At 43.2% G+C, this 14,024-nt stretch overlaps 1 protein-coding gene across 1 annotated transcript in view; it reads left to right on the forward strand.

Annotated features, from left to right (window-relative positions):
* The first annotated feature begins 590 nt into the window (after nucleotides 1-590).
* The window catches only part of RIT2 (Ras like without CAAX 2), a 267,783-nt gene continuing 254,349 nt past the window's right edge, over nucleotides 591-14,024 (forward strand). Inside the window, exon 1 of the mRNA XM_054032420.1 lies at nucleotides 591-759. Within this exon, the coding sequence (XP_053888395.1) occupies nucleotides 657-759 (103 nt within the window). The 5' untranslated portion in view covers nucleotides 591-656. The remainder of the gene's footprint in view (nucleotides 760-14,024) is intronic.

Consider the following 14,024-nt stretch of genomic DNA (forward strand, 5'->3'; position numbering starts at 1 on the left):
TTTCTACAAATAATCATATTGAATCAAACTCAACACTTCTATCTGTGAACGATACTAAAACAATGGATGCTATGGAAAATCCGAAAATGTAGAGGTTGTGTTATTTGTGAAACTGTTGAAAAACAGAAAAAAAAAGTCTTTAATAAAGCTGTCTTTTAATTTTCTGGAAATGGATGACTCAACTGAGTGCAAATCTGGCAACTTCAGTCAACATAGGCTAACACCCCAGTGGCAAAGCAACTGTCTGATACGCCTCCATTCTCTCTTTAAAATAAAATAAGTTCTGCTTTGAGAAGCTTAAAAATTAAGAGATATTTAATCAATTTTTTCCTCCTGAGGCTCCGCTTAGTTAAAATCTAATGACACAGAAACAACCATATGCACCAGAGCTCCTGTCCAGGAAGAGATACATAGAGAGAATGATACAGAGATGGGAGGGGGCAGAGAGAGATTTTTATTGGAAGCTGTTAAAGTGGTTGCTATGAGACCTTCTCCAGCTACCACAGGAACAGCCGTGAGTGTGAGGCTGATAAATCGTACCTCTTGTATCATACCTTTCTTTTTTTTATGCTGCTTTTATAGTTGTTTAAGATCAGAGCAAGCACCTGTCAGTTGCTTTTTCTTCCTCCTCACTCTCCTCTGGTCCCTTGTGCAAGATGGAGCTAGAAAATGAAATGATCAGCTCCTCCAGCAATTCTTCAGCAGGCTCCAGGGAGTACAAGGTGGTGATGCTGGGAGCTGGGGGAGTTGGCAAAAGCGGTAAGTTTTTTAATTAACAGCAGGGGGTGGGTCAGAGTATAAACTTCTGAGAACAAGGTTGGCTTAATAAGGGGCTTCTCCCCCACCCCCTGTTCTGTTGAAGATGGTTTGGATAAAAAAAAATTGAAATTAACGACTAGGGGCATGAGTCAGCTTAATTTTGTTGCAGAGAAAAATGTTGTAATACTTTTTTTTTTCTTAGCCAGCCTTCTCTTTCCTTTACAGACATTGGGGTACAGTCAGCTTGTTACTGTGAGCTTACTGTTCAGTTCTGCATGAGGCAATGCCACTGTAGCGCTTTTTAAGGGGTATTGGCAGCTTGGGCAGTGTATGTGTAACTTGTGGGCCTGTAAATCATCCTTCATAGAGGCATGTGAGAGAGACCACTTGCAAAACCGACTGCCAAGTCAGGTCTGCCGTGGAAAGTGAGGAAGATGACACAGCTTCCAAGTTACTTCTTTACCGTGTGTCATTATGGCTCTGCTGGTGGTACTCGCACCTCCTGTCTGGAAAGTTATAGGATGCATGTCTGACTGTCTCTCCAGTTGACAAGGTTGATACCCAGCATATTTTAATATCGCTGTCCAGTGCTGGAAAGACATGATATTGTCTGTGGTGGCATCTCTTCAGAGGAGCTATTATTTTTCTCTGTATGAGGTTTTCTTTTTCTCAGATGTTATCACCTTTTGATTTATTCTCACTGACACTAACGTTCCCTGATCTTTAAAAAAAAAGAAAAGAAAAGACTTTGCTGAGCATGCAGGGTCTGTCTTGGTAGCCAGCATATTTAACCCAGCAAAACAAGTATATAATTAAATCTGCTGGAAATGACTATACGACTGGGATACAGAATTTCACAGACTAGCCTCCATGCAAGTCGGAGGGCAAGCAGAATAAACAAGCTGTAAAACTAAACTACTGATATGTAGACAAGCCATGCACTGTTTGTGACCTACCTGGTAAGACTAGATGACGATAGTTATATTTTAAGCAGTGAGGATATCATTCTGTATATCCATATGCTGTAGCCAGTGTTCCATTTGGTTTTAGTTTTAGGGTTGCATCCTTCATCTAAGAGGACTATACCCCATAAATATTAATCTAACCAAGCAGGTGACAATTTTTGCAGTGGTATATTGAGAAATGATTGCTGTTCACTACATAAAACACAATTGGGCTTCTTATGTTATTTTACTGCATGTATTTCGCAACTCACTTTTCTGCAGCAAGCAGGATCTCTGTGAAATATCTTTCTATTGTAACTTTCAACAAACCGATACTTGTTTTTGCTGAGAGTATCCCAAAGGTGGCAGCAATTTTTTTCTACTTCGTTTATGCAAGCACCATTTATTCTAAAAGAGTAGTTCCCCAACTATTATGACATTTCAAAGTAAAGATATACATGCTGCAATATTCATAATGGAATTGGATTATGGGAGATGAATCTCAGACACAAATTAAGGAAACTTCAAAGGGTTAATACATTTCTAGTATTTGAAAAGTCATGATGCCCTCATGAAGCTTATTCCAACTAATCCAAATCTTCTTGCTTTGGAAATTAAATTGATGGTTTCATTTAAACAAGACTTCTAATATTTTGGAATTTCCTGATCCAGCCCTGGTTGGAAGCAAGCAAAGCAGATGGAGCATGTGTGTGGAGCGGGGCGGGGGGATTAGAACAAGGAGCAATGATCTCAAGTTGCAGTGAGAGAGGTTTAGGCTGGATATTAGGAAAACCTATTTCACTAGAAGGGTGGTGAAGCACTGAAAAGGATTATCTAGGGAGCTGGTGGAATCTCCATCCTTAGAAGTTTTTAAGGCCTGGCTTGAGAAAGCCCTGGCTAGGGTGATATAGTTGGGGTTGGTCCTGTTTTGAGCAGGGGGTTGGACTAGATGACCTCCTGAGGTCTCTTCCAACCCTAATCTTCTATGATTCAATGAAAATTAAGAACTATATTGCACGCCCCATACTCACACTGAGTAATATGTTACTCCATAAACAGCCTCACTGAATTCCATGGGACTACTCATATTGTCAGTTATTGTTCAACATGATTAAGGAGTTCACAATCTGTCCCCATATGAACATTTATTGACTATGGAAAGACATAGATTTTGTTGAATTTTGTGGTAAAGTTCAGGCAATTCCTTATCTGATGCAAAATAACTCATAGACGCTAAGGTCAGAGGGACAATCATGATAATTTAGTCTGACTTCCTGCACATTTCAGGCCACAGAACCACACCCACTTATTCCTATAATAGACCAGGTACCTTTGGTGGAGTTATTGAAATCCTCAAACCATGATTTAAAGACTTCAAATTATTCATCCCTACATACAACACAGATATTGGCAGCTAGGGAACCTCTACTTCCCCACAGTCATTCCTGGCCTGGAAACTACACAGGAACTTATTCATTTGGTGCCACTGGTGTATTATGAAATCACCGATATAAAAAAAATCCTGCAGATAAGTTTTTCTCTTCTTTTAAGCATCTGCACTTCTGCCTTTGTATTGATTTGTAAGGAGGAGGGAAGAAATATAATAAGAAAATATGTCTTTAAAGGGTTTATGACATGGCCAAAATCATACAGCATTGGAGAGCTAACTACCAAAAAAACCCACTGTCTTAAGATGTCCCACCTAAGTTTGCAAAGCCAAGACTTTTGGTTGCTTATCTTAAACACGATAAACTCAACAAGCAAATGTATGGCTTTTATTTATCACTAAGGTGCTTCTTTACTAGACTCGTGCCCAGTTCTGCTTTCATTTACCACCAAATTAGTATCATTGATATAAATAGAAGAAGAATGTGGCCCAATTTTACAAGTGCTAGGGAAAATATCTGCAATAAAATACCAATTGTTGTTCAAAAGAATCACCTGCTTTGGGATCATAAGAACATAAAAACGGCCATACTGGGTCAGACCAAAGGTCCATCTAGCCCAGTATCCTGTCTTCCAACAGTGGCAAATGCCAGGTGCCCCAGAGGGAATGAACAGAACAGCTAACTTTCACCAGGCTGGCAAAAAGTTTTGATCAAATCTAGATGGAGTTTTGAATTAACCTGGAATGATTTATGGCTTGTACAGAAATCATGTGAGATTTGCTGTTAATCGTAGTTTTGGAGGGGGAAATAACAGGTGAAATATGCTGAAGTTTGTTCCTGTCGTGAATGTGAAAGTGAAATGTGGATGTTGTGATATTGTGATCAAATCCAAAATTATAATGTATATACAAATTCCCATGAAGATGGCAACAAAAGTTGATTTTAGTTGGGGTTGATCTTGCTTTGAGCAGGGCATTGGACTAGATGACCTCCTGAGGTCTCTTCCAACCTTAATATTCTATGATTGAAAAGCCAATGGAAAAATAAGGGCAGAAGTCAACTCTGTTACCAACAGAGCTGACAGATTTCTGCTGAAAATCCTGGTCCAGGGAGAGATGAAATACGGCTCGAACCCCAAACCTGAATGCTTTCAATCTTTAGGTGGAGTCATATTTGGGATTTGAAGCTCAAGATTTGGTTCCAGATTGGAATGCAAAATTAGCAGGGGCCTAGTTTCTGGTTCTGATTGGATAGTGCTGAACTGTTTTTCTTGCAAGATTATGTCCCAAAATGGCAGATATCTTAGAATAGCCAATCTCACAACACTTATCCCCTTCAGTGTAGCAGATATCTTACAGGAAGAGCTAATGAAATCTTAATGGTGGGGCATCCAGAATTAACCCTAGTTCCTGAACCCAAATCTCGAATCCTATGCTAAATCCCAACCAAAATCAGATCTGAACCTTACCTCCTAGCTTATTGCTAGTTAAGAACAGTCATGTGTTAACTTCAAAAGGTTTTAAGGATTCTTAATTTAAGGTTTCCAAATTTGCAATTTCATCCCACAAACAATAATTGCATCTATTTTACTCCAGGGCAGGAAGAAGCCAGCTTTGTTTTATGAGCTTATTTCAATTAAGGTACAGAAACAAAGCTACTCGGGCATATTATAACTGGGCAAATTGTTTCACTATAGTTAATGAGGAAGTGATAGTGTTCTGTTCTTCAAAAGTAAGCTGACCGCTATATATTATGTTTTGAAAAGAGAGATCCCTTTCTGAGTTCTAGAGGAATATTAAAATGTTATTTCAACCAGCTTGGGGCTGAGACCAAGTAAAGCCATTCATCTTTCAGTGCTTTGATTCAAGATGGACCCACAGTCTGCACTTTGAAACCGTACTGCCTTGGAGGCCATTTGGACCTGAAAGCAAATTTTGCACTGGTCCTGTTTTATAATGATCTGTACTAGGGTGACCCGACGTCCCGATTTTTACTTATTTGTCCTGCATCGCGACCGATGTTCGGTCGGGACGCGAATTGTCCCAATATTTTGTGCTCCGGCGCACAGGCAGAGGGGGCTTGCTCTCCCCCGCCCCAACTCCGCCCCCTCCCTCCCCCATTGGATCCATCCCCAAATCCCCGCCCTGGCCCCGCCTCTTCTCCAAGCACGCCGCATTCCTCCTCCTCACCCCTCCCTCCCAGGCTTGCACTAATCAGCTATATGGCGGTGCAAGCGCTGGAGGATGGGGGGGAGAAGCAGGATGTGGCAGCCAACTCAGGGGAGGTGGAGGCAGAGTGGAGGTGAGCTGGTGTGAAGGGGCGGGGCGTGGAGCTGCCGGTGGGTGCTCAGCCCCCACCAATTTTTCCTATGCTCTGGCTTTTGTTTCTTTTTTCCCTCCTCCACCGGCTCTTGTTTCTTTTTTCCCTCCTCCACCCTAATCTGTACTAAAATCCCAACTTATCCTGTGTTGGTTTGTAAGGTTCATAAACCTTAATTAGTCTTTTGACAAAGTGTGTGTGTGTGTGCGCGCGCACATGATAAGGAGAGATTAGAGAGAGAGGATAGAGAGAGAGAGATTGGGTTTGTTTATAAATATTATTCATAGCGCTGGGCCTGGGTGGGGAGTCTAGTTCCAGGAGAGACCCCAGCTAAGCAATACAGTCTAACCAGCTTGGTTTAACCACCTCTTTTATTCAGTAATACACACACAAAAAACAGCCACTGAATTCTGGAGGCCATTCATTTCCAGCTTAATTTTAACACCACCAATAATAATTAATTACAACACATTCTGTGAAATATTTGTATAAGCCTCTCAGCTAATTATTGCTAAGCATAGCATAAAACACAAACAAGTTGAGCTATCCTAACATTTGAATAAAATAATTGTGCCTCAAGAGGGATGTTATTTCCTACCTACCTCCTAGAACTGGAAGGGACCTTGAAAGGTCATCGAGTCCAGCCCCCTGCCTTCACTAGCAGGACCAAGTACTGATTTTGCCCCAGACCCCTAAGTGGCCCCCTCAAGGATTGAACTCACAACCCTGGGTTTAGCAGGCCAATGCTCAAACCACTGAGCTATCCCTCCCCCTAAAGGATGCTTCAATGCTGGTCAGATTTGTCTATGTCCTGATAGAAGTCAGACCTGCCTGGCTGCATGAAGATGATCGGCAATGTTACTCATAATACCATTTAGCCAAAGCCAATTTATTGGTGGTAAAAGGTGCTGGTGTAGTGGAGTTGCCCCCTCACCTGACCTGAAGGGATCATGTCTTGGGTCAGAAGTAGAGATCTTCAAAAACTTTGCATTGACAGAGTTTTTTTAGAATGGAAAACGGCTTTTTTTCTCTCACAAGAAATGAGCATGTTTGAGAAATGTTCAGGTTGGCACTGGAAAAATGAAAACCTGATGATATAAATGATGATAGGTTTAGCAACCCCAAAACCCAAATATTTTCTGCCAGAAAACCCACAACATTTTTGATTGTCGGGTGTTCTTCATAATTTCTCTGATTTTTAGTTGAACATTTTTTTTGTATGCACACTCAAAGAAAAATGCCTTTCCTCACCCGATCTAGTCAGCGGTATTTAACTGTTCCACAGTCCATTCATTCTGTTTGTTCTCTCTGATCCTGACAGCTGCACAAATGCCCCAGTCCTGCAAACATGTAAGCAGGTGAATAGTCCACTGATTTCAGGATATTTTTGCAGAATCAGGACCAAATTGGTAACCGTAGCCCTGGCTTTTGGGAGGTGAAAAGGTATGCTCTAGAAACCGGACTGAAACCACAAACTCATACTACTTCAGTTTATAAACAGCCTTTTAGTGGGGCAGTTTCTCTGTCCTGTTCTGCTCCCTCTCCAGCTAGTGCAAAGGAGTAGAGACTGGGTGTGTGCTTTTCCCGGGGGATTTCTTCAGTGGTGGGAGGTCCTCAGGAAATGTAGTGACATTATAACCAGCTTGTATACCGCCTGCCTTACAGGTACACCACAGGGGATATGTTAGGAATTTGGCTGTAGCATTATGGGTTCTGGCTAAGCATAGCTGCTGGATTGTCCTTTGGGGACTATTGCCATGAGGTACAAGTTAGAGCAGCCCCCAGTGTGCTCCAGGGCCAAGCAGAGAACCAAATCTCCTGGCTCACTGAGCATAAACGTGATGAATCAGACAACCTGGTCCAGTAACTCCAGTAACAGTTTCAAAGTTCATATCTGCACTTCAAACACATTGGGCCCAGTTCATCTCTGCTGTAACGCCAGTGAATTTAGACTTACTAGATAGGTGTGTCACAAAACATATACAATATGCAACGTACACAACACAGTACTACATTTTGCACAGTATTAGGTCTTAATCCTGCATTGTGATCAATACAGGGGCAGCACTCACCCTCTACAGATCACAGTGCAGGACTGGACCTTTGTGTGGTATTATACAATAGATCACAGCTGCTCAAGACAGGGATTGATTTTTCTGAGTGGAAAGTGACGAGCACTCGGCGGATGCTACTGAAACTGAATAATAATAAGAACACATACAGGATTGTCTCTGATCAATCAGTAAAACTCACCCCTACCATAACATTCTTCTCCTTCCTTCTTTTCTAACCCACCTTCAAACTACCCTTTTAAGAGAAGGTCTAGGAGAACAGACTGGCCTGGGGTGTCAACAAATGTGAGCTCTGCTGAACCTGATGGGAATGGCATGTCAGTAGTTACACGTCTCAACGGCTCCTTTAAACATTTCAATAAATCTGTTTGGTTATGGTACAAAGTGGGGGTGGGGGTGGGAGAGGGGATGCCATTGAAAGTAGCTGCAGAAGTAAAAACTCAAAACCCGCAATGTGCCCGCCTGCTCGACTCAACCAGCACAGTGGAAGAAAGAATCTGTACCAGACACAGGGTTTACTCACATTACTTGCCCTCAGGCACAAGAGGCGAGACAGGGACCAGACTCTTACTCCTAGGCCATGTCTATGCCCAGACGTCTGCTGGCATAGTTATGTCAGTCAGGATTGTGAAGAGAAGAGATCCCTGGCCAACACAGCTAAACTGGCAAAAGCCCCTAGTGCAGACAAAGCTATAATTGTAACATTACACTTTTATTAGTATATTTTATAACAGGGCAGCCTGCCCCTTTAAAGACCAGGAGGGTCAGCCCTATACAATTAGCCCTGCCTTGCTACGGCATTGCTGGATGCTTGGACTTAAGAGGAGGATGGGAGCAAGTTCTCTCCCAGCCCAGGGATATGTCCCAAAGACCAACCCACCTGCAGAGATGGTGTATGCAACAGACATACCAGGGGTGACAGTAGCTCCTTCCTATGCTACTCCACAGACTCATCTATGAGGGGCTGGGTGAGATCTGAGGAGAGGGTTTCTGTGGCTGATGAGCATGGGGCAGAGGTCTTTGCCCAACAGAGCAGCTCTCAAACTCAGATGACAAAATGCTTGCAGGTGCAGGAACTGGCTGTGCTCCAGGTAGCAATAAGTGTTGTAAAAAGGGGGATCAAAGGCAAGCATCCCTTGTAGAAGCATAGAAAGCAAGAGCTGGGTTCTCTAACGAATGGGAAGCCAGAGAAAGCTGGATTTAGAGACCAGGTCTTGTTTACTGAACAGTTTAAAGACATTCTGACAACCCCAGAACAGGCCCCACAGCTCCAAGAGGGACTAATGTGTAGTCTAGTGACAGAACTGTGAGAGTCCTTGGCAGAGATAAGGGCCAGGGAGCAGTAGCTTGAGGCCACATGATGTGCAGTGGCACCCCAGACGGTCCCTTATGGAGAAGCAGAGGATTGTAGTCCCTGGCTCACTCCCTATCAGCATACCTGAGGTCAACTGTTATAAGACCACCAGGAGACTCTAAGGGAGAGGAGCCTTCTAATCTCAATGGTCAGTAAGCTTGAGTGGGAGCTAGAGCATCTACAAGCACAGACCCCAACACAACCCTGAGGCAGAAGACATAAATAAATCAGGTCTGAAGAGTACAGGAGAGGCCCTCCTAGATTATAGAGCTTGCCCTCGGGCTGGGCAAGGTTGGGGGCGTGTAATGAGTGACCTGGGGCCAGTCAGTCCTGTTCAGTAAGCTGTGTCCCGCAACACCTGTGCTGAGCGTTGGACTTAAAGGAGGAAAGCCCAGCAGTTGGGTGCTGACTGGGGAGAAGAGCAGCCAGACTGCTCCTACCTGGGGGCCGGAAGCCTGCTTGAAGGCTAGGAGCTGTCTGAGGAGTGTGCCAGCCAGAGTCCTTTGTAGGAGGGTGGGCCTGGACTGGATGGTTGAGCAGATCAGAGAACATGTACCTGCTGGTGGGTGTTGAGACAGCCCGTTGCACCTTGGGCCTGCCTGTAAGGAAGGGGGCTGGATGCCGAACCTGGCTAGGCCAAAGATTTCTTTCCTTTTGTGCTTTTGCTGTACTTTATCTAAGGGACTCTGTTACCCTGGGAGGGGTTGAATTTTCTAATGTGGCTTGGCTGGAGGATCAAGTCATATCTGTGGCTGGAATAGTCCAAAGAACATGGTGGGGAAACTGAGGCAGAAAGGCTGCAGTGCCAAACTATGCTGCAAAGGGGTGCTCTGGGATGGTGAGTCTTGTTGTAAGTTTCTTCCTCTTGGGGTGGGGCTGGAATAAGATATACCAGCAAAAGCAGCTTTGCTAATTTACTTTGCATCCACACTCAGAATGCTTTTCTGGTCTAGTATACTGGCAGTCCTATACTGGCATAAAGCAGACATGGCCTTAGACACAATCTGGTTCCTGATCTGCTCCTGGTTAAGCACAACTACACACTGCCCCTTACTTAGACTTTTGGTAAAACCACAATGTAGCCCCAAAAGGCTTCTAGAGGTTAAAAAGTGTGGGTGAGATTCTGTCACCTGCATTCTCACTGAGTTCTACCTTCTAGGATAAGTATGTCACAGTGATCTCAGAGAGACAATTGGAGGACTAGGGTGGTGGTCTGCATGAGTTAGCTTGAAAAACAGTGGCCCTTTGAGTGCGTACACTTCTAGCAGATTGCAATTAATGGTGGCTGACTTTGTCTCTGTTTCAGAAGCCATTTTAACTAACAGGTTCAGAGTTTACTTTTGTGCTGCTGTTGCTGTACAAACTCCTCTGTTTCATAGTGAGTGAAATGTGAGCCATCCCTGGATTAATAAATAGACATATTCATAAATAAATGTTCCCTCTCTTTTCTACTTAAAGAACAGTAACATGTTTGTTATCCACTCGGCAGGATGAAGCACATGGCTCATTCATTTATTTTATGAATTTGGATAGACATCAGGGACAGAATTGTTTGCCTCAGGAATGAGAGTTAAAGATATTTCATTATTGTGGCTGTTCATGCCGTTCAGTAGCTGGAGAGGAGAAGGATTCCATTGTGGCTCTTGTGTGTACATTTAATAGGATGATTTCTGTAGGTCAAATACCAATTGGCTATTGAGAACACTATAAGTAAGACAGGGCCGGCTCCAGGGTTTTGGCCGCCCCAAACAGCCAAACAACAACAACAACTAATTCCCTGGACGACCAGCAGGAGGTGCCGCAGGGGTGAGTCCGGACCTCTTACACATGCCTAAATGTTTGCAGGATGGGTGCCTTCCTCAGTGTCTCTGATTCACAATCCTGCACATCGAGCTTCTGTATGGCACTCATGAAAAATGAAAATCAGCCAATCACTGTGACAATGGTCGGGTTTGGAATTGAGGATTTGGTTCATCCCCGTGCCCCACTGATTCAGGGTCTCCCTGTCACACAAACTCAGGACAGCTGAATCATGGTGTGATGTGAATGTAAGTCACCAGTGGTTACATGAACATATCTGGTTTTCACCTGCAGACTAATTCAAAGAGGTTTTCCAGTCACTACTGTAGATGGGGACTATGTTGCTAGTTTTCTTTTCACTTCTAATTGGTTCTTAGTAAGGAAAGGAACCCTTTTGACCGTTGAATTGTTTACACAACAAAAGCAGTCTAGCTACAAAAGCCTCCATATGGAAGCATTTCTGTCCTGCTGGTCCCAAGTAAACTCTGAAATAAGGAAATAAACAGGGCTGCTTGACAATGATTGGGCACTGTCCGTCCCTTTGCTGTACACCATCTGTGAGGCAGCCACAGGGGCTGCATTTTCCATTCTAACCCATCCCTGCTGCTGAGCCAAGCCATCTGCAGTTCAGGGCACATAATAACGGCTGTAGTCAGGACGAAGAGGGGAATTCATTAGAGACCCTTCAAAGCACAGACATAAGAATCTGTGTTTTGTTTGTTTGTCTGCTGCTTTCATCTACTCTCCTGCTATGCTTTCCCTTTCACTTCCCTGTCCCTGCCCTTATCCTTTTCCACTTTTAATTTCTCCACTGACATTAATTAAATTCCCCCTAAGCCTGCAAGCTTTTATTTTGTTTTTCCTGTATAAAGAGAAGCAAGGGAAGTCGTCAGACTCACACAGTTCTACTGACTTGTTCTGCCTGTATTGAAAGCACTATGCAGGGGCTTAGTTGTGTAGCACTCACCGACTCGGGAAGCCACCCTGCTGCAGTTTACTCACCACGTACCTGACAGTGGGTCAGATCCCAATGGAGTGAGACCTATTGATGTCAGCTGAGGAGCAGGCTCAAAATAGTTCATGTCAAAGTTGCCTTGCTTGCCTGCCTCCTCCCCTATCAATACACAGAGGTGGAAGCTGTAATTCAATGAAAGAATATTCCCAGAATTCTATGCAGTGTAGCTGTAGCTGTGTCTGTCCCAGGATATTAGAGAGACGAGGTTGGTGAGGTAATTTCTTTTATTGGATTAACTTCTGTTGATAGGGAAATGAGCCTTCCAGCCACACACAGCTCCTCTTCATGTCTGGGAAAGGTACTCCGAACGTCACAGCTAAATGCAAGGTGAATTTGATCACTCTATATCCTGATACTTGACCTATCAGTTCACATTCTCAAAGGAAACCCGCCCAACACTTTCAAAAGATGAGCCTGGGAGCTTAAATTCATAACTCTGCTAGACACTAAGAGTCATGGACTAAACAAACACTAAATGTTTGGATTATTACAACAATCGGTAACCCACTAACCTCCTCTTTTTATCCTATGACTGCAGAGGTGTTAACGGCCCACACTACCCTGAATGGTCCCATAGAATATGTACTAACTACTTATGCTAAACAATCTGTACCACCCTGCATTTTGCTGTGATACTTGGAGTACCTTTCTAGACCAGAAGACGAGCTTTGTGTGGCTCAAAAGCTCGTCTCTTTCACCAACAGAAGTTGGTCCAATAAATGATATTACTTCCCCCACCTTGCCTCTCTATTCCAATAATTGTTCAATTGGTATTGTGGTGTTTGCACCGTACTACGGGCAACCCAATTTTCTGCAAAAAAAACAACTCTCATTCCCCATGTGTCCACACTAGTAAAGATCATTAACTTGACTATTTACAGAACGTAAAGAAAAAAGGGGGGACCAAATTTAAATCAATATTAATTGGATTCCCCTCCCCCCGCATCCCAATAAAGTTTTTGATCACAGCAGATTTTAATCATGATCAGTTGGCATGATGCTGCATGTGTTTCCTCCCCGCCTACACTGACCTACAAGGTCATGCTTGATATTGTGTCATCTAACTTGAGTTAGATGAGAACAATTTGTGTTCAAATACAATAAAGCTTTATAATATAGACAAGCCCATTCAAACAGTTTGTTTGCTTTGTGCAGCACAAAAGAACTATGATTGGAACCTCTGTCCTGGGTTACGTGGAATGGTGCACAGTGAAATACTTTCATTTCAAAAAGCATTATTTACAATGTTTCATATTTCCTCATGAGATCTCTGGATTCTTTGAAGGCTTCTTCTTGCTGCCATGGAATCTGGATACCCCTTGAATGGAATATGCTTAGCTCATGCCAATGGCCAAAATCTACAATATCTTGACTGCAACTTTCCTTAACTGTCTGCAAAACAATACACCGGAGCTGCAGATTTTTAACTCAAAATGCTCACTGCTGTAAATCAATAAAGCCATATTGACTTAGATGGAGTTATGGTGCCTTAAACCAGCTGAGCATCTGGGTCACAGAAACCTAGAGCTTAATCCCTTTGCTGAATTGTTTTAACAGAAACGTGACTTCTTTGCTATCTGTGCTCAGGATAGCTAAAAAGCAAATTTAAAGTCACTTCCTATGTGACTAAATAAAATTCTCTGTCTAAACAATCCCCTGTGTAATGGGTATTCTGCCTCATCTCTGGAGGAGGAGGTGGAGGAGGAGATGAGAGGTCAAAATTGGGACTAGATGGAAAACAACAATTCTGTTTCATGTAAAATTGTGCAGGTTTCACAAGTTGCTTTCATTTTTCATTAGAATGAAACCAAAGCCTTCCAGTTCTTCCCGTGAAAAAACATGGATGGAAGAGCCCTTTGAGAATAGTCAATAGCTCAGTAGTTAGGGCCCTTCCTGAAGATGTAGAGGATGTAGGTTTTAGTCCTTACTCTGTCAGAGTTGGAGCTGCGACTTGCATCTCAGTCTCCCACATTCCAGGTAAACTCACTAACCATTGGCTATTCTGCATTTGCTTGCACACTGTCTCTCTGAATTGGGATATGCAAGGAAGTGGGAGAGCAGGATTTATTAAGAGAACTAAACAAGGCGGGAAGAGGATTAGTCCTAAAATTGAGAGCACAACAGTAGATGAATAGATGCTGGAATATATAAAGGACACAAATGAGAGAGAATAATAAAAACAGATGTACGTTGGAGGGGGATAAGGTAAGAAGAGTATGGTGAGAGAGTTTAAGACAGTGAGAATTACTCAGATCCCACAACAAGATTAATGGGCCTCTGCTTTCTGTTCTTACAACATCTACCCGTCAATGCTAGTGGCACCACTCTCCTTCCTGAAGGCTGCACGCTTGTGACACCTGTCCTAAGCTGCCA

The sequence above is a fragment of the Malaclemys terrapin genome, chromosome 6 (assembly GCF_027887155.1).
Source record: "Malaclemys terrapin pileata isolate rMalTer1 chromosome 6, rMalTer1.hap1, whole genome shotgun sequence".
Lineage (NCBI taxonomy): Eukaryota > Metazoa > Chordata > Testudines > Emydidae > Malaclemys > Malaclemys terrapin.